Source organism: Macrobrachium rosenbergii, chromosome 30, assembly GCF_040412425.1.
Source record: "Macrobrachium rosenbergii isolate ZJJX-2024 chromosome 30, ASM4041242v1, whole genome shotgun sequence".
NCBI classification, from domain to species: domain Eukaryota; kingdom Metazoa; phylum Arthropoda; class Malacostraca; order Decapoda; family Palaemonidae; genus Macrobrachium; species Macrobrachium rosenbergii.
The window spans coordinates 15,001,027-15,021,000 of record NC_089770.1 but is presented as its reverse complement, the minus strand read 5'-3'; the positions used below and the strand labels follow the sequence as shown (position 1 = coordinate 15,021,000).

Below are 19,974 nucleotides of genomic sequence, written 5' to 3'. Positions count from 1 at the left end.
TTTTCCTTGTTTATTGATCAACGTTCCATCCCATGTTCAAGGTTAAAACTGGAAAGTAACAAATAAATAAAACTCAGTTGAAAAATTTGTAAAAAAAATTGTCCGAACATCGTAAAACTCTTACAGAAAATACTATTTAAGAAAACTACAAAATTTGTTTTGAAAATTATATTTTAAATATAATTTTCAAGACATTTTGTAGTTTTCTTAAAATGTATTTTCTCGAAGAGTTCTACGAAGTTCGGACAGTTTTTTACAAATTTTTCAACTGAGTTTTATTCATTTGTTACTGTCCAGTTTTAACCTTGAAAATGGGATGTAACGTTGGTCAATAAACAAGGAAAACGTTTTCTGGAATATGTTATTTATTTGTTAATGTTAGGAGTTTTTTTAACTTCAGCTTTCAGTAATTCGTGAAACATGAATAGCTAAAATCTAAAAACTCAAGTTTAACACATATAACATCACGCCAGCTAGGACCAATCCATCGGCTTACGGTAAAGAATAGCAGGTGCTTGCGCAGTCATTTCAAAGTTCTCAACAGCCAACTGAGAATGCAGAGCCTAAGTGAGAGGTCACAGTTTGGTATTAAAGCTTCGAAATCATTGCACGAGCACTAGACGCAACTCTTCTCCTTCGAGTTTAGGACATCTTGGAATAAACAAAGGGTGACAAAGCTCGACCACCAGATTCCCCTGATCAGGGTCACACCGCCTAAACCAGTTATTTGTAAATCTTCACTCTCGCTTTTTATGTACCCAAGGTCTTCGGTCACTCGGCAGAGTTCTTCCCTTAGGCAGATAGGGTGGTCTTCTTAGCTGGCCTGGTGTTGCTTAGCTGTCATGTTAAGAGTTTTGTTTCTTTAGAACTTTTTCAGGATTTACGTTTTGTAGTTTTCTTTACAAAATACATTCTACATAATGTGTTGCATGTTTTTTTTTTTTTGCACAAATATTTCATCTGAGTTTTATTCGTGCGTTACTTTCAATTATCTTTAATCTACGTCATACGTTCCATTTTTTTCTTTAAAACTCTCCAACAGAAATAACCTACTGTTTAGTTTGAGTCCTATTTGCCACTATTATTTATTAGAAATCCCACTGGCGACGACGTTTAGCCACGGACCAAGAATACTGTGTGCGCTTTGCCTAACGTTGGATGGACGCGTCCATTTATGCGTAGTTTGTACGCGTGTGTGTGGTAGTGTCATCAATTCTCTTGTCAAACTATTTACTGATTCCATAACAAAATCACGACATTGGTTTTGAAGCCAGAAATGTCCAAATTCTTCAAGTGACTTACAAAAAGCTTGGAAGGATCTGGATTTGCTGCTTTAACTGAAGCATTCAAAGACTTAAAACTGAATAACTTGAAGTGCAAAAGTCAAGTATAGAGCTCGTTAAAGTCATACTTTCGTCATCACGCGTCATTTCCTAAGTCTAAAGTAGAGTGCAGTTTCTATCATTTCACATGATTTCATTAGTCTACCGTGCACTACAGTTTCTATCTGCAACTGAACACAAAAGGCCCTCAGCTCTTGCATTGCTTCTGTTATATTTCTGCACTTTTCTTGCACTAGCCAGCGAGAGTTGGGCTTGACGTAACAAACTGTTTTCATGAAACAGTTACATCATAAGGAACTCAAACTGAACCACAGAGAAAATTCTTAAATATGATAATCTAGATCACTACGCACAACTCTATAGGGTGTTCCATAAGCTATGGCAAGCACACTAGTAGATATTTAATGTGAGGGATAACCTCTCTAACCCTTCAAATCACGTAGCTTCTTCCACCATCATCATAATTGACACTTTAGAAGTTCTCACAGACACTGAAAAACGTTTCACTTATTGTACAGTAAGTACAAGGGGTATTAAGTCAAGGAAAGAAGTCTGTACTCTTTTCTCCCTCTTCGAGGAGTACTTCAACCACATCGTAACCTCACAACATATCTTCGATGGACTCATCAATCAATGATGAGTGTTTGGCAGCCTTCCAGTCATCGACAAGGTCCTCTAATAATAGAGCCAACGAAGCAACATTTTGCAATATGCTCATGCGCTTTGTTCTAAGGAACATGGCGTGTTCATTGATCCGGTTATGATTTGTCTGACAATTCACTGGTGTAATGCTACGCTAAAAAGCTGTTGAAACTACTGCTAATTCCGCTACTACTACCCCTCTACTACTATTATTATTATTATTATTATTATTATTATTATTATTATTATTATTATTATTATTATTCAGAACATGAACCCTATTTTTATGGAACAGCCTACATGAGCCACTGACTTGAAATTCAAGCTTCTAAGTAATAGCTGGGGTCGCAGTTTTTTTTTTTTTTTTTATCCCAAGTCGGGTTCGCTATTGTTAATGGAACTTTTCCAGGCATTCCTATTGTGTGTATTCCTTTGTCTCTCGTGTCTCTCCATCATCTTCTGGGCCTTCCTCCTCTTCTACAGAGAGACCGAAGAGAAAGCAGAGGAGAGACGGAATGAAGAGGGGGCAGAGCAAACGACCTGAGGGCACCGCTCTGTGACCGTCTGATTGTGATTCTTTCTCTGGAATAACAGACACGGGAGTGTTTGCGAAGTTGCATCGTGAGTTAGGTTTGATGTCAATCAGTACAAGATTAACATAATGACATTTGATGATTGGCAAAGAATAGGTATTGTAGACGGTAATATAACTGATGTTGTAGAAGATACGATGGATGTTGTGGAAGATGTTTCAGAAGATAATATAAATGGTGTTGCAGGAGATAATATAGATGTTACAGGAGATAATCTAACTGATGTTGCGGGAAATAACACAACAGATGTTGCACAACAGATACTTCACAAGATAATTTAACTTGTTTTGTAGAAGATAATGTAAATACATAACTGATATTGCAGATCATATACTAGATGTTGCAGAAGATAATATAACGGATATTGAGGAAGATGATGAAATAAAGCTGTAAAAGATGTTTCAGAATATATGTTGTAGAAGATAATGTAGCTGATGTCGCAGAAGATGATATAACAGATGTTGTAGAAGATAATATAATTGATGAAGATGATATAACAGATGTTGTAGAAGATAATATAATTGATGTTGTAAAAGATGATACAACAGACATTGAAGAAAATATACAGAGGGTGTGAAAATGGAAAATCCTTTACAAAGTATTATGAGAAAGGAAAGATTATGTGAAAACTGACTAAAACACACTAATACTTCGTGAGATTGAGCAACTTGAAGAAAACAACTAAAAGAAATCATGAACGGCTTGAATAGAGAGAGAGAGAGAGAAAAAAAAAAACGCCGTGAAAGAGATGGAGAAAGAGAAGTAAACAAAAATCGTATTTGATTACATTTACGAAATTTCAGAGCATGAATGAGCGAACCTGACATGGACATTGTTGTCAAGCAGAATTTGGCTCAAAAAGAGAGCAACACACGTGAATAATAGGAGGAGATACGAAATGTTTACTGCTGTTGGGAACTGCAGTCGGGGGGCCGTTAAAAAGCGGAGATATTCAACTTTATGTGTGGCTTAAGATACTACTACAAGCGGCCACCGGGGTATTTGCGGTCATCCTTCTAAACTCTTGTGTTCGCAACTGAGTTTTTAACCACAGTGGTGAGTTTCATTGACGTTTTCTGCCTTTCTTGCTGCATGCTGTCAAATCTGATATTCCGATTTTGCATGAAGGAGAGCCAGCCTGTTCTTAATCGACGAATGTTTGCCTCTGGTCTGAATCTCTGCCGAGGGGCGTGCTTCAAGGCTGCCATCTTTGCAGACCCAAAGTTGGGTGTAGCTTCGCCCTGCCTGTCAACACCTTACTACCTTGTCAATAAGTTTGAATGGCCGTTCCAGCTCGCGTTCGCAAGCTATACAGTATATCCTAAGTGAGGAACGAAGGTTTGCATGTTAGGTAAAATACAAATTACTTTAAAAATTTGCTATGTTGTCAAGCGCTAATTCCTTTATTACTAAAGGTTGTTTACACAACAACCTTTTTATTTATCAAGTTGAACTCTTTCTCTAACATAGCCTAACCTACCCCATACTTCCCCCTTCGTCTCATCTAACCCCTACTTCCTCATCCTGACCTGACCTAATCACTATCCCTCCCTCTTACCTAAATCAGCTCTTACTCCTCCCCCTAGCCAAACCACCTTAACCCACTACCAACTCCACAACAGGCTTTCCACAACACCTAGTTTGAATTGTCCATAGAAACATAAATGAACGTTAATAAACATAGAACACATTTCTTTTTCCCCACAGACCTGTTCCACATAATAAGAAGGGGTAAGGTGAGAAGGGCAGGGCCTTCTGGTTCTCATCAGGTATTATAATATTGCATCTCTCTATTCAGTGGAATAACTTGTATTTGAATAATTGACTTCACCCCCTGTCTGGCGACTTCTGATTAAGCAAAAAATATTTTTTGCAGATACGTAAGAAAGACGTCCAAGATGGGAGACGGTTTTGGACACACAGATAAGGACGTCATCTCGAACACCGATGCCGTCAGTGCTTCCGAACAGCAGGCAGATGGGTCAGACACTAGGTAAGAGACACTCAAAAGTTCTCCTTGACCAGTAACTTATTTTAAAGGGGTGTGTCCAGACCGCTGAGGTGTAGGGGTAGCACAAAGAGTATAAATCTGAATTGCAGACGGAAGCTGTTGGTCTGATAACCAGGAAGGAGGACACTAAAGTTATTGCCCCCTCCCTGAGATGTAAAAACCAACATGGTGGCTCGGATTTCTCATAGATTACTGGACATTTTCAACAGTACTTCTCAGGGTTCAAAGCCAAGAAAAAGAGGCGAAGGGTGTCGTGTGGTAACTGTGATTCCTTGTCACTTTTATTATAAAACGTCTTCACAACTTCACTGTAGCAAGTATCCACAACATTGATAAGACAGAAATTTCTAAATTAATAGGATGTACTGAAAAACTATGCATATAAGCTTATACTGTTCTTTGATTTTCTTTATATACTATCTTTAAACTGAAAATGTTCTGTTCCGATAATAATGCCTTTGTAATCTTCTGTTCCACTGCACATAGTTTGACTGAAAAAGTCTTAAAAACGAAAGATCTTGTGGCCCTTTTTTTCACTGGAATTTTCACTTTCACTTTTCATTTGACAGTTCTTCCAGTGAACCAGGAAACGGTGAAGTGGGTAGTTCAGTGTCTGGCAGTGCTGCGATAGCCTCAGTGGTTGAGGGGACCCATAATGCACCACAAGACGCTGACCTGATTAATAATAGACAGTATGTATTTTAGCCATTTCGTATTGCTTTCCTTATTTAATGTCATTAAATCTAGCAGTTGAGAGATAGGACCCTTTCTCATATTCAAAATGGACATTACACTTTGCATAGTAATAATAAAATCACTTGATTTGACGAAAAGGTTATAAAGAAACTTACTTTTACAAGCAGTGGCTAAGTTTACAGAGATAGATAACCATATTAATTCACACAAACACCATTATATTTGAGGTGGCACTTCAGGAGAGGAAAAGTTGTCAAGGGTGAACTCAGGTTTGCAAAGGACATTTACAAGGATTCCTGAGAGATACATTAGTTTTTCTTTAAAATCTCCTTAAACATCTGCTGCAGAATGGGATCAGGAATGGACACAGATTTGAGCTTAAATTAATATACTTTTCCTTTGTTAGCTGCATTAATGCAGAGTAAGGATTTTCTGAAGATATAAATTATTTTTACAAAAAGAGCATTATTCTTTTCCTCAGTTCCAGCTGAATATTTATGTCGATTTGTTCTGACTTAATTCCTTATTGTCTGGCACATAGAAAATTAATCACAATTGTTTCATGGGATTTCATAAACAATGTTGCTAATCTGGTGAGGTTAATTTCTTGCAAGCATGTTTCTTACAGTGTTATATGCAAAGATTACATCTCACTGAATAATTTCAACATGAGTTTTAAGGCCTCAAAGCCAATAAAAAGAGAAAAAGTTTATTCTTAAGTTGTTCTGACTCCCATCCACTTATTATATTATAAATTGCTTTCACAACTTTATCGTAGCATGCATTCAAAATATGGGGCTGGATAAAATAAGTCCTTCTCTCTTTATCATCCCGGAATTCAGGACTGATATCATGTAATGCTCGGTGGAACATCAAAGATAATACTGAGGTTTTTATATTATGTCCTAAAAAAAAATGTACAGAAGTCGAAAGATCTTGCACTCCATTGTTTCAACTTCCTCTTGACCATATATTCATATCTATCCCATCTCTTTCTCTTTCCAGGCCAAGTGATGAAAGGGAAGGGGATCAACTCCACCAAACCCCCGGTCAAGAGAACACCTCTCAATTTCCTCACGAGAGAGATAGCAACATTGAGACAGCTCTTTCCTCAAATCGCAGGTGCCGTTCCCCTGATGACGAGTTTTCCTGTCCTCCTAAGAAATCTCCCCTCGAAATTTCTCTTGGGTGGGTACTGAGTGAATTTGTGTTAATACTCATGTGGGTAAAGTTAATTATTTAATTTTGGAAGAAGCAGGACATGACCACCCATTATACAATATCTCAAGATCTTTAGAGGAGTGCCCTTTCTAGATAGTTGTATTTTGTGTTTTCACTACCTCAAAGGTACTGGCATTTATCCTTCATCCAAAAATTGGCTCCTGTTAATTCTGCTCTTGTTAATCCTTCCCCTGTGGCAAAAGGGGGCTGTCTCTTACCCTTCCAACCATCTTGCCAACATATGTACTTCTACTACTCTTATCAAATTTCTGTTAGGATTTTTGCAGCTGAAACAGCTGATGATTTAAAATCTTCCCTTTCTTTGTATGTGGTCACTCCACCTCGAGAACTCTGGGGAACTTTTGTCATTGCTCTTACTATCTCTAAGGCTTTTAGCAGAGTTTGAATAGTATTTTCCCTGGCTGCTCCAGCCTGAACTCTAACCCTATTGCTAGTGAAGCAAGTGCCATTACCCCTCAGCTACAAGGTCTGTCATATGTATCACAGGAATAACAACACAATATAAATATCAACAAAGTAACTGGCCATGAAACTAGTGAAGCATCAGCCAGCACAATCTTTGGCTTCTTACTCCAAGGCATTTTCAAGCCAACTATATACAGTGAACCAAAAGATTTAGTGCAGCAGGTAAGTAAAAAAATAATTCAGTTTGTGATACAAGCATGAAATTTGGCACAAGTGCTCATTTTAACACCCCTCTTTTGAAAAATCTGGTGTCCATGCAAAATTCAATATGGCCTGCTAGTTGTTTCGATTTCTAACACTTTGAGTAAATTATTGTTGAAATAAATGCATCAATCATTATTCAGACAAAGTCTTCTTGGGTAGAAGAGTTAATTGAAGATATCACCAGAGCTCATACTACTATATTTACCATTGTGATAAAGATGGCGTGCAAAATGGCTGCCATGAAACATTTTGCTTGATAACTGCAACTAAGAAAGATAGAGACATGAAATTTTTATCTATGCCTACATTTATGAGGCCAGAGACTCTGTTTCTAGCATTTCTATTGGACTATTATCAATGTTACATCTTGGAATGCTACTGAAAAGTATACAAGCACAAGACTATAATGGAGTATGATAACAAAGTATCTTATCTATGTTCGAGTGCTGTCTCAATGTCTTTTTTTAACCCTGAAATGAACACAAGATTTTAATGATGCATGGTGTCACCCTTTAGTGTGATGAAATTCTCATTCAGATGTACCTGAAGCATCATTTACAACATTATAGTTCCACCTCAAATTATGATTACACCTCATATTTGCAGCTACACAAAGCTGTGCAAGTCCAAGCCTGTAGCATTTTTGGACTTGAAGGAAGCAGGGGGGATATTTGTGAAGGAGTCAGGTAGCTCAGGTACAGATTTTACCCTCTCTGGCCCAAACTGTACTGGCTGGTGCTCTTCCTCCCAGCAGTCTTTGGAAGGGTGGTGGAATACCGAAATGCTGGTCCCATGAAAAGAGGTGGTAGCCTTAGTTGCTGAAGGGTTGTGATTGATGTTGTCCATGACCTCAGTGGTAAACAACCCCTTTCTCAAGACAGGTGGACAGACTACACCCTCTTCCACATACTTGGTGACAGTGGCATCTCCCAGTCAGGCTATCTCCAGCACTCTGTCATAGGAAATGCTCATGCCATGATCATGAAGCATTTCTACCAGGTTTCTCTTCCTGGTTTTGGCATGGATAGCCATACCCATGAACACTGGAGAAGGAAGTTCCCTATCCTTTGAGTGTCAATGTACACTTGCTCCTTCCTTCTGTTTTGAGAAGCAGTTGTACTGCAGGAGCTGAGCAATAGCCAGGTCTAACGTTGATGATCCAAACCTTAGCTGTGACTTTATGTCTGCTCCATGTTCGACCATACTAGTGAACTGGAGCAGAATGTGAGGTACGGCATCATTGATACATCCTTCACCAAAGGTGCCGTCAAACCTGAACTGATGATCCAGAATATGCTTCCTCAATATCCTTGCTGCTTTAGCAATCACAAGTGTATCTGAGTAGTCAGATGCCTCAGATAGGGCTAAAGCTACATCTTTCTGCAAGGCAAGTAGCACACTTCTTCCTTTCTTGCATGCTTCTAATTCAGGGATTCCTGCTAGCAATTTGTCATTTAATCTTGTATTTACAGAGGGTGAGGCAGTGACCAATTGCTCCAAGCACTGCTGCTATAATTGGGATAAGTCTGTAAGAGAAAATATGGCAGGACCACCCAAACTCAAGCTGGTTTCAATGATATAATTAACCAGCTCTGACAGAACCAGTGGATATACATCTGGTTCTTCACTGTGACATTGTTCTTTCTCAAGATTTCTAAGATTGGACCTCTCCCTATTGTAAAGGCCAGTGAGACATACAAGATGGTATTTTAGCTCTTGTGCAATAGGATCACCTGCACCTAGTTTTGCCAATAATCTACCATCATTAAGTGTGTGAGTGCACTCATGTAGTCTCCTGTTGAGATTCATGGTCATTACGTGTTGAAGATCTGATACAGGTGCCACATTTTCATGACTCATTTGATGCTGTTTAGCATGCTTTTCCTGTGGTTCACTACTTCAACTGTAGATCTTCAATTTCTTGCACAATCAAGTTTTGCACTATTAAACATGACCCTACGGCTCTTGTGGTATTTTTTTTGAGTTCCTCGCCGGGTGAGCGGGTTCCGTTCTCAGCTACCACTCCGTTGGTCGCGAGTTCGAATCTCCAACCAGCCAGTGAAGAATTAGAGGAATTTGTTTCTGGTGATATAAATTCATTTCTCGCTATAATGTGGTTCGGATTCCACAATAAGCTGTAGGTCCCGTTCCTAGGTAACCAATTGGTTCTTAGCCACGTAAAAATAAATCTAATCCTTCGGGCCAGCCCTAGGAGAGCTGTTAATCAGCTCAGTGGTCTGGTTAAACTAAGATATACTTAACTTTGCCATGTTTTGTCACAGTGTTGCTTCTATGCCACTGCCTTCATCCAGCCTTGCTGGGTCAAAGTTAAGCAACATTTCATCAATCTCCTGGAACAATGGCACATTAGTTGAAATCATTACGTACCCATCATGTTCAGGATTATGATGTACAGAGGCCAAGGGCGAAGTTAGACCTTCATTTTTCTTGTCTTCCTGGCAATAACAACATTTGCTCCATTCGGTCTTCCTTTTGCCTGAGACTGAGTTTACACTTGCCATTATGAGCTCTTGTCTAAGGCCAAAGGGCTATCATTTTACCACCTCAATCTGATATGCACATTGAGGTATGGGATACAACTCTAGTTTGTTTACCTTTCTAAGATTGCCAGGGTGGGGACAGGGAAAGAATACAGAGCTGCCATATCTGTTTATCCCTTTTAATCTCACCCTCGAGGTTAATCCCTTGTTTATGGCTTTACCTGAGATCTGTCATTTAGGGTACATTACTTTTTACACAAACAGTATTGAGTAAATTTTGGTTGTTCTTAATTTCTTTCTTTGCATGCTTAATGAAATAATAATCATAGTTCTTATAATAATATCATATGTTTAATGTATTAACACTTAAAATTTGGCTAGGTGGTTCAACAGGAACAGCTTTTCAAGCCATCAGATTATTATCAGTATTTTATTTTTGCAGTTATTTATTGGTTACGCGATTAGAGCAAAAAATAATTTACCACTAATTACACAGCCCCCTTGTTTCTGAGAGTGAAGACGCTCCAAGGGTGGTGGAGAGAGCTGATCTGTTTTGGCTATCGCTCGGGCTATCCATACTGTCCAGTGACACTGGCTGCTTGAGGTGACCACCGTTGTCGTTCTTGACTGAGCTGGCCTTTTAAATGTGCTTGCTGACCACGTGTCAGTGAAATTGAAGTTTGGCAGCAGCGGCCAAAATTTTTTTATGAAAATAGAGGAGGTTTGTACGGAAAATATGTGAAGTCAAATATGTTTTCATTGTTAGCTTTATATGAATAACATTTTTTTTTATTTTGTTTGAGCAGGCTCTAACAAGGCAAAATTTTTAACCATAACTATGAGACGTTTCACACCGCAGGAATTCCTTACTCGCCCCACCCTAGTGATCTTAGAAAGGTAAACGAACTATAGGTAAGTACATGAACAAGCCATGTAGAGCCCCACTTACCCTTGGCTCGGCTGTCTCGCACTGGCACATCCTGTCAATTCAGGCACTGCTGTCTAACTAGATCTACCAATTATATATATACTTTCTACCAGCTAATTGATATGGGGCTATTGGACAACATTAGGGACACTAAACTACTAAAACTACACTAAAGCAAAGCTACGTACAGCCTAAGCAAAGCAAGATTAGCTGACACTGAACCCCAAGCAGAGTTACACAGCAGTGAAGTCACCAGTGCGCCCTGGTTGTGCACTGCCATTCACACTTTTAAACTAAAACTGAAGATAAAACCACCACCTAAATTATAGATAGACTTGCAAACTATTATATTGAACAGGAAGACATTTTTCCATGCCTACTGAATCCTGAGATGCGATTATTTAAGAATTTTGGCTGCCATATTGGATGCCATCTTCCTTTATAAATACTATATGAAATCTTTAACAGAAATACGCTTTACTTTAGCTTGGTAACTCTGCCTAAAATGTGTATAACCATAACCAATGCATTAAAACATGACCAGACGCACATGGGTCCCACGTTAAAACCTTGACTGGTGGTCGTCTTGAAAAATGGCAACCATTTTGGAATTTTGAGTGGACACCCAATAATTTTCAAAAAGTGGCCTATGGAGAAGATATGCCATCTTCCTTTATAAATACTGTATGAAATCTTTAACAGAAATACGTTTTACTTTTGCTTGGTAACTCTGCCTAAAATGTGTATAACCATAACCAATGCATTAAAACATGACCAGAGGCACATGAGTCCCATGTTAAAACCTAGACTGGCGGTCATCTTGAAAAATGGCAGCCATTTTGGAATTTTGAGTGGACACCCAATAATTTTCAAAAAGTGGCCTATGGAGAAGATATGCCATCTTCTTTTATAAATACTATATGAAATCTTTAACAGAAATACATATTACTTTTGCTTGGTAACTCTGCCTAAAATGTGTATAACCATAACCAATGCATTAAAACATGACCAGAGGCACATGAGTCCCATGTTAAAACCTAGACTGGCGGTCATCTTGAAAAATGGCAGCCATTTTGGAATTTTGAGTGGACACCCAATAATTTTCAAAAAGTGGCCTATGGAGAAGATATGTACCAAATTTCATGTTTGTATCATTAACTGAAGTATTTTAGTGAAAAAATTATTTTATCTGCTGCACTAATTACAGAGGAGACTATGTTTACAAACAACCACTAAGATCACAGAAGTATAGCCTATAACCATTCTGACATACATTTGGCTTATCTCTTTCAGGTGAGACACAGCTTTCTAAGAGCACCTTGGGGTACTTGGGTAAAACAAGGAGAGGGAAACGTCATCGCCCAGGGTTACTGACAATTGTTTAATTTCTCTTTTAAATATCCTTCAACTTCTTGTGCAGAATGGGGTTATATGTCAATAAACCTAGCCTTAAATTAATATTTTCCTTTGTTAGTTGTATTAATACAAATTCATATATATGTCTGGACAAAGTGTTTTCACATCTTAATATACTAGGGTACCAATGAATCCTATGTGATTTTTCACTTAGGAGCACAAAGTGCCAGTTCTAACTGGATGTTTATGTTGTTTTATCCTGACAATTAATTCCTAACCTATATGGTCTAACTAAAATGAATCGCAGTCCATGCATGAGATTTTATAAACAAAAGTTTCTTCTCTGGTTGGGGTAATTTTCTCGTGAGCATTTTTGTACAACATTATAAAATGAAAATATAAATTTGTAATATATGCAAATAGTATTTCAAGCAGTATATGTGTAATTGAAAAGAATGAGGCCTTTTGACATATACTATGCACTATCTGTCCACACTCATACCTACAGCTTTCATTTGACAGGTCTGCTAGTGGACAAGAAAGTAGTGAAGTGGGTAGTTCATCGTCTGGCAGTGCTGTGGAAGGCAGTCGCGGACCCTCAGTGGTTGAGGGTTTTCTCCAGGCATCGCTAAATGATAATCAGCATAACTGCAGCAGACGGTATGTATTGTAACCTTTTTGTTTTCCTATTATCTTTTTATGTCAATAATTTCTAGTATATCAGAGAATAGCCATGGTTCATCAGTAATTTGTAGATTAGGGGTGGATGTTGCAGTGACTTGAATTAAAAATGTTTTCATTAACAGAGTTGAAAATGGATCTGATCGCAGTACTGAACATTATGGAGGAGCTCAAACAATGCCTCCTCCTCCTCCACCTCCTCCTGCACGGGAAAATGACGTTGAAGGCCAAGAAGATATTGCTGGACAAGGTGGCCAAGAGGACCCACAACCAGAAATTATCAATATTTTTCGAAGAGATGATTTGGAATATGGAGATCAAGGAATGCCTCCTCCTCTGCATGAAAATGGTAATGGAGTTCAAGATGCTGTTGAACAAGATGATCCAGATGACCAAGAGCAAGAAATTGTATATGAATTTAGACATGAAGCTGAAATTGTATTTAATCGTAATCTGGAACATGATTGGGAAGTTCTAGAGTTGCCTCAAGCAGGTCCAGAAGATTTGCAAGGTCAAGGTGATCTAGTAGAAGGCCCAATCCCTGAGATCTTCAATATCCCTGAAAATGAAGATGGCATTTTCATTGAGGAGGATGCACCAATTCTGTTACCTGAGAATGAGTTTGTCCATCTTCCAGATAGATTTAATTTTCAAATTTAAGCAGAGGCCCAAGGAAGAAACTGAGCGGCAAACTGATCTTGAAGGTGCCAGATGTACAGTTGTTTTATTTGTTTCTTTAATTTTTTTTAGAGATGCGCTTGATTACTCACATGAAAATGAATTCCACATTAATTCAGAAATTTGGGATTGGATTTGACTATTAATAATAACAGTAATTTACATAGTATATATAGACAGTTGATTCACCTGAATAAAACTTGTAAAATCTCATCTGCATTTTCATTAAGCCTGGTATGTTTCAGAATTGGGATTCAAGGGGCATCTATCTAATGACCCAACTTAAAACTGTCCCATTGCTGCCAGTAGTAGCGGCCTGCCTTGGAAACGGCTATGAAGGTGGTGACTGGCATCATGGTTATACTAGTATGGAAAGGCTCATGCCCTCAAGGTTTATATTCCTAAGGAATGCCTCACTCAGTGGCTTGTAAGGAGCCTCCATCAGACATATTATTTTAAGGAATGGCAGGAATTGTAAAAGTAAAACTGAAAGGAAGATAAAAGAGATATATGAGGTAAGCAGAAGAGGTGTTAAGTGGCGAATCCAAATATGTACAATGTAGCTTGACAACGACTCTACTTCTTCTGTTACCACTAGACCAGTGTCCTTGGTATTCATATGACATCGACTTGAAGGCCTTTGACCTGCAGAGCAAGTTAACATCCCCTGATATTAGAAAGGCACCTCTGTGGAAAGCATAAACAAAGTAGGACAGACGGAAGGGAATGGATACGAGAAGTGTGACTTGCGGGATGGGAAGGAGTTGAAGAGAAGGAAAAACTTTCAGATGTCTAGAATGCTCTAAAAAGGAAACAGACAGAACTTCAGATAGAAACAGTAGGATCTCTAGCGTAAATAATTTAGAGGTAGGAAATAACAGAATCTGTAGCAATGTACATCATTTAGAAGTAGGAAATAACAGAATCTGTAGTTATGTGAATCATTTAGAGGTAGGAAATAACAGAATCTGTAGTAATGTAAATTATTTAGAGTTAGGAAATAACAGAATCTGTAGCAATGTAAATCATTTAGAGGTAGGAAATAACAGAATCTGTAGTAATGTGAATAATTTAGAGGTAGGAAATAACAGAATCTGTAGTAATGTAAATCATTTTGAGTTAGGAAATAACAGAATCTGTAGCAATGTAAATCATTTAGAGGTAGGAAATAACAGAATCTGTAGTAATGTAAATCATTTAGAGGTGGGAAATAATAGAACTTGTAGTAATGTAAATCATTTAGAGGTAGGAAATAACAGAATCTTTAGTAATGTAAATCATTCAGAGGTAGGAAATAACAGAATCTGTAGTAATGTAAATCATTTAGAGGTAGGAAATAATAGAACTTATAGTAATGTAAATCATTTAGAGGTAGGAAATAACAATCTTTAGTAATGTAAATCATTCAGAGGTAGGAAATAACAGAATCTGTAGTAATGTAAATCATTTAGAGGTAGGAAATAATAGAACTTATAGTAATGTAAATCATTTAGAGGTAGGAAATAACAATCTTTAGTAATGTAAATCATTCAGAGGTAGGAAATAACAGAATCTGTAGTAATGTAACTCATTTACAGGTAGGAAATAATAGAACTTGTAGTAATGTAAATCATTTAGAGTAGGAAATAACAGAATCTTTAGTAATGTAAATCATTCAGGTAGGAAATAGCAGAATCTGTAATGTAAATCATTTACAGGTAGGAAATAATAGAACTTGTAGTAATGTAAATCATTTAGAGGTAGGAAATAATAGAACTTGTAGTACTGTAAATCATTTAAAGGTAGGAAATAATAGAACTTGTAGTAATGTAAATCATTTAGAGGTAGGAAATAATAGAACTTGTAGTAATGTAAATCATTTAGAGGTGGGAAATAACAGAATCTTTAGTAATGTAAATCATTCAGAGGTAGGAAATAACAGAATCTGTAGTAATGTACATCATTTAAAGGTAGGAAATAATAGAACTTGTAGTAATGTAAATCATTTAGAGGTAGGAAATAATAGAACTTGTAGTAATGTAAATCATTTAGAGGTAGGAAATAATAGAACTTGTAGTAATGCAAATCATTTAAAGGTAGGAAATAATAGAACTTGTAGTAATGTAAATCATTTTAGAAGGTAGAAATAATAGAACTTGTAAAATGTAAATCATTTAGAGGTAGGAAATAATAGAACTTGTAGTAATGTAAATCATTTTAGAGGTAAAAAATAATAGAACTTGTAGTGTGTAAATCATTTAAGTAGGAAATAACAGAATCTTTAGTAATATAAATCATTCAGAGGTAAAATAACAGAATCTTTAGTAATGTAAATCATTCAGAGGTAGGAAATAACAGAATCTGTAGTAATGTACATCATTTAAAGGTAGGAAATAATAGAACTTGTAGTAATGTAAATCATTTACAGGTAGGAAATAATAGAACTTGTAGTAATGTAAATTATTTAGAGGTAGGAAATAATAGAACTTGTAGTAATGTAAATCATTTAGAGGTAGGAAATAATAGAACTTGTAGTACTGTAAATCATTTAAAGGTAGGAAATAATAGAACTTGTAGTAATGCAAATCATTTAGAGGCAGGGAAATAATAGAACTTGTAGTAATGTAAATCATTTAGAGGTAGGAAATAATAGAACTTGTAGTAATGTAAATCATTTAGAGGTAGGAAATAATAGAACTTGTAGTAATGTAAATCATTTAGAGGTAGGAAATAATAGAACTTGTAGTAATGTAAATCATTTAGAGGTAGGAAATAACAGAATCTTTAGTAATGTAAATCATTCAGAGGTAGGAAATAACAGAATCTTTAGTAATGTAAATCATTCAGAGGTAGGAAATAACAGAATCTGTAGCAATGTAAATCATTCAGAGGTAGGAAATAACAGAATCTGTAGTAATGTAACTCATTTACAGGTAGGAAATAATAGAATCTGTAGTAGTGTAAATCATTCAGAGGTAGGAAATAACAGAATCTTTAGTAATGTAAATCATTCAGAGGTAGGAAATAACAGAATCTTTAGTAATGTAAATCATTTACAGGTAGGAAATACCAGAATCTGTAGTAATGTAAATCATTCAGAGGTAGGAAATAACAGAATCTGTAGTAATGTAAATCATTCAGAGGTAGGAAATAACAGAATCTGTAGTAATGTAACTCATTTACAGGTAGGAAATAATAGAATCTGTAGTAGTGTAAATCATTCAGAGGTGGAAATAACAGAATCTTTAGTAATGTAAATCATTCAGAGGTAAGGAAATAACAGAATCTTTAGTAATGTAAATCATTTACAGGTAGGAAATACCAGAATCTGTAGTAATGTAAATCATTCAGAGGTAGGAAATAACAGAATCTGTAGTAATGTAAATCATTCAGAGGTAGGAAATAACAGAATCTGTAGTAATGTAACTCATTTACAGGTAGGAAATAATAGAATCTGTAGTAGTGTAAATCATTCAGAGGTAGGAAATAACAGAATCTGTAGTAATGTAACTCATTTACAGATCGGAAATAATAGAATCTGTAGTAGTGTAAATCATTTAGAGGTAGGAAATAACAGAATCTGTAGTAATGTAAATCATTCAGAGGTAGGAAATAACAGAATCTGTAGTAATGTAAATCATTCAGAGGTATGAAATAACAGAATCTGTAGTAATGTAACTCATTTACAGATCGGAAATAATAGAATCTGTAGTAATGTAAATCATTCAGAGGTATGAAATAACAGAATCTGTAGTAATGTAAATCATTTACAGATCGGAAATAATAGAATCTGTAGTAATGTAAATCATTCAGAGGTATGAAATAACAGAATCTGTAGTAATGTAACTCATTTACAGATCGGAAATAATAGAATCTGTAGTAATGTAAATCATTCAGAGGTATGAAATAACAGAATCTGTAGTAATGTAACTCATTTACAGGTAGGAAATGACAGAATCTGTAGTAATATAAATCATTTAGAGGTAGGAAATAATAGAACCTGTAGTAATATAAATCATTTAGAGGTAGGAAATACCAGAATCTGTAGTAATGTAAATCATTCAGAGGTAGGAAATAACAGAATCTGTAGTAATGTAACTCATTTACAGATCGGAAATAATAGAATCTGTAGTAGTGTAAATCATTTAGAGGTAGGAAATAACAGAATCTGTAGTAATGTAAATCATTCAGAGGTAGGAAATAACAGAATCTGTAGTAATGTAACTCATTTACAGGTCGGAAATAATAGAATCTGTAGCAGTGTAAATTATTCAGAGGTAGGAAATAACAGAATCTGTAGTAATGTAAATCATTCAGAGGTAGGAAATAACAGAATCTGTAGTAATGTAAATCATTCAGAGGTAGGAAATAACAGAATCTGTAGTAATGTAACTCATTTACAGGTAGGAAATGACAGAATCTGTAGTAATGTAAATCATTCAGAGGTAAGCTGTAAAAGAAGAGTAATTCGTTGAGGGCATATAAGTGAAGCATAGGTTAGTAGGTTTAGGAGAATACAGTAGTTTGCAACTAACAGATAAAAGGTTAGAAGGTAGAAGCAATTTTGGACATGAGGGAAATGGACAGACAATGAATAACGCAGAAGATGCATCAATGAATTTTGAACTAAAGCCCATAAATACCCAAGGGCTGACGAAAGTTAAACTAATTGAACTAATAGATTTAACACAAAAGATACAATTATGTCCATCATAGAAACAGCAGAAATTGCTATTCCCAACAGGTATCATTATGGTAGACTCAATGAGTGAGAGGATGACATCAAAGGAGGTGGTCTATTAATAATGCATAGATTCAAAGAAGATATCCAGTTGAAAAAAGTAAAATCAGAACGCACAGACATTCTGTAGTAGAGGGTAATTATAGAGCAGCAAGGTTTAACCTGATCCTAGTCTACATGTCCACTAGTGAAGGAGAAACAAATAAGAGAATAATAAGCCCTTTACACAAAGCATTAGAGAAGACCACAGACCTGCCTCTAATTGTCCTTGGGAACTTCAGTGGGTATTTAGGTTTCATAGGGGAGCAAGACCTTGACCAAATTGGAAAATACGTTGCGGACCTAATGGAGAAATATGACCCGACACTATTCAATGGAGATCCCAGCTGCAGAGGTGAGATAACCTGGAGTAGAGGAGATCAAAGTGGCACTGTACAGTAGGCTTTGCCCTGGTCAATCAAAATATGTATAAAAACTATGAGTGTATGGAGACAGATGAGGGGAAGTATGAACATGACCTATTAAACCACCGCCTCATTCAAGTCCAATTCAATATGAATACAAAAAGCAAGAAAAACCTTTGAAAATGAAACGAGAGAAATAAAAGATCTGAAACTAACAGAAGAGTCCACCAGGACATACCTTGAATATATAGAAAGTAAACAAAGCCAGCAAGACAGAAAAGGGGATCTCACCAGCTGGAGGAAACAGTGAGTGAAGCAAAAGCAAACACCCTAAAGAAGACAATAAAGAGAAGGTGAAAGCAAGAAGAAATAGAACCAGTGTGGGTCACCAAAGAAAGAAATAAGCCAACGAAGGATATGTAACAAATTAACAAGGAAAACCACAAAAAGTTAAGTATGTCTTAGTTTAACCAGACCACTGAGCTGATTAACAGCTCTCCTAGGGCTGGTCCGAAGGATTAGATTTATTTTACGACGTGGCCGAGAACCAACTGGTTACCTAGCAACGGGACCTACAGCTTATTGTGGAATCCGAACCACATTATGACGAGAAATGAATTCCTCTAATTCTTCATTGGCCGGTCGGAGAGTCGAACGCTGGGCCAACAGCGTGCTAGCCGAGAGCTCCACCCACCCCTCCTATGAAGAACTTGGAAGAGCTAGGAAAGCACAGAAGAAAAGAGATACTATGAAGAAGCATATTATAGGCAAAAACAAAAATTACAGATAACAATAAAGAAAGCGTATGAAGAATACGGAGAAAAGGTTAGGAATGAGATAATGAATGACAAAAACAGACGCAGGAAAACCTGGGAATATACAGACATGCTGAGAGAGACGTAAGACCACCTCCGAAAAAGAACGGATCAGGATATACGACGAAAATAAGAAGCAAGAGATTAAGGAAGAAACCCTGGCGAGAGAGCTTGTCAAATTCTGGAAGACAATATACCAAAAGGAAGAAAACAATATAAGAGGGATATGGAATGGGAGCAAAAAAGAGCAGCATAAACACGACATGGAAGAAATGATGAAAAGACCAATGGCAAGATTAGGACAGCATATGATATACCATGCATCATTAAGAGAACACATGGATGGAGTGTATGGAATAACAAAGACAGAAATCGAACCCGTAGAAGCAGTCAACTAACTAAAGAAGATGTGCAAAATCAAATTGAGAAAATGGAATCAAACAAAGCATCAGGACCAGACGGGATGAGACCAATTCTGTTCAAAAAGTTCTTACAAAGCACCAGCCTTAAAAGAGAATTTGCAGAACGTCTAAACAACGTGCGAAAGGCAGGAAACACAGAACAGCAGGTTTAAGTAAACAACAACACTTACACCCAAGAAACAACACCCCACAGTCAAAGATCTTAGACCAATTGCATTAAATAATGCGTCATATAAAATTTTCATGGGGACCCTGAAAACCAAAATAGAAAAG

General features: G+C 36.8%; 1 protein-coding gene and 1 long non-coding RNA gene across 11 annotated transcripts in view; one reads left to right on the top strand and one right to left on the bottom strand.

The window, feature by feature from the left end:
• The window catches only part of LOC136855082 (uncharacterized), a 32,121-nt gene extending 18,568 nt beyond the window's left edge, over nucleotides 1-13,553 (top strand). The window contains exons 2-7 of one of the 10 annotated variants that reach the window (XM_067131884.1): nucleotides 4,286-4,347; nucleotides 4,455-4,571; nucleotides 5,159-5,281; nucleotides 6,291-6,473; nucleotides 12,504-12,641; nucleotides 12,788-13,553. In XM_067131884.1, the coding sequence (XP_066987985.1) occupies nucleotides 4,477-4,571; nucleotides 5,159-5,281; nucleotides 6,291-6,473; nucleotides 12,504-12,641; nucleotides 12,788-13,322 (1,074 nt within the window). In that variant the 5' untranslated portion in view covers nucleotides 4,286-4,347; nucleotides 4,455-4,476 and the 3' untranslated portion in view covers nucleotides 13,323-13,553. Of the gene's footprint in view, nucleotides 1-3,524; nucleotides 3,635-4,285; nucleotides 4,348-4,454; nucleotides 4,572-5,156; nucleotides 5,282-6,290; nucleotides 6,474-11,918; nucleotides 11,992-12,503; nucleotides 12,642-12,787 lie in introns of those variants that run through there. The other 9 variants (XM_067131888.1, XM_067131883.1, XM_067131889.1 and 6 more) reach the window with 9 other exon arrangements.
• LOC136855084 (uncharacterized) overlaps nucleotides 1-19,974 on the bottom strand; it is a 173,335-nt gene that overhangs the window by 68,090 nt on the left and 85,271 nt on the right. The window lies entirely within an intron of this gene.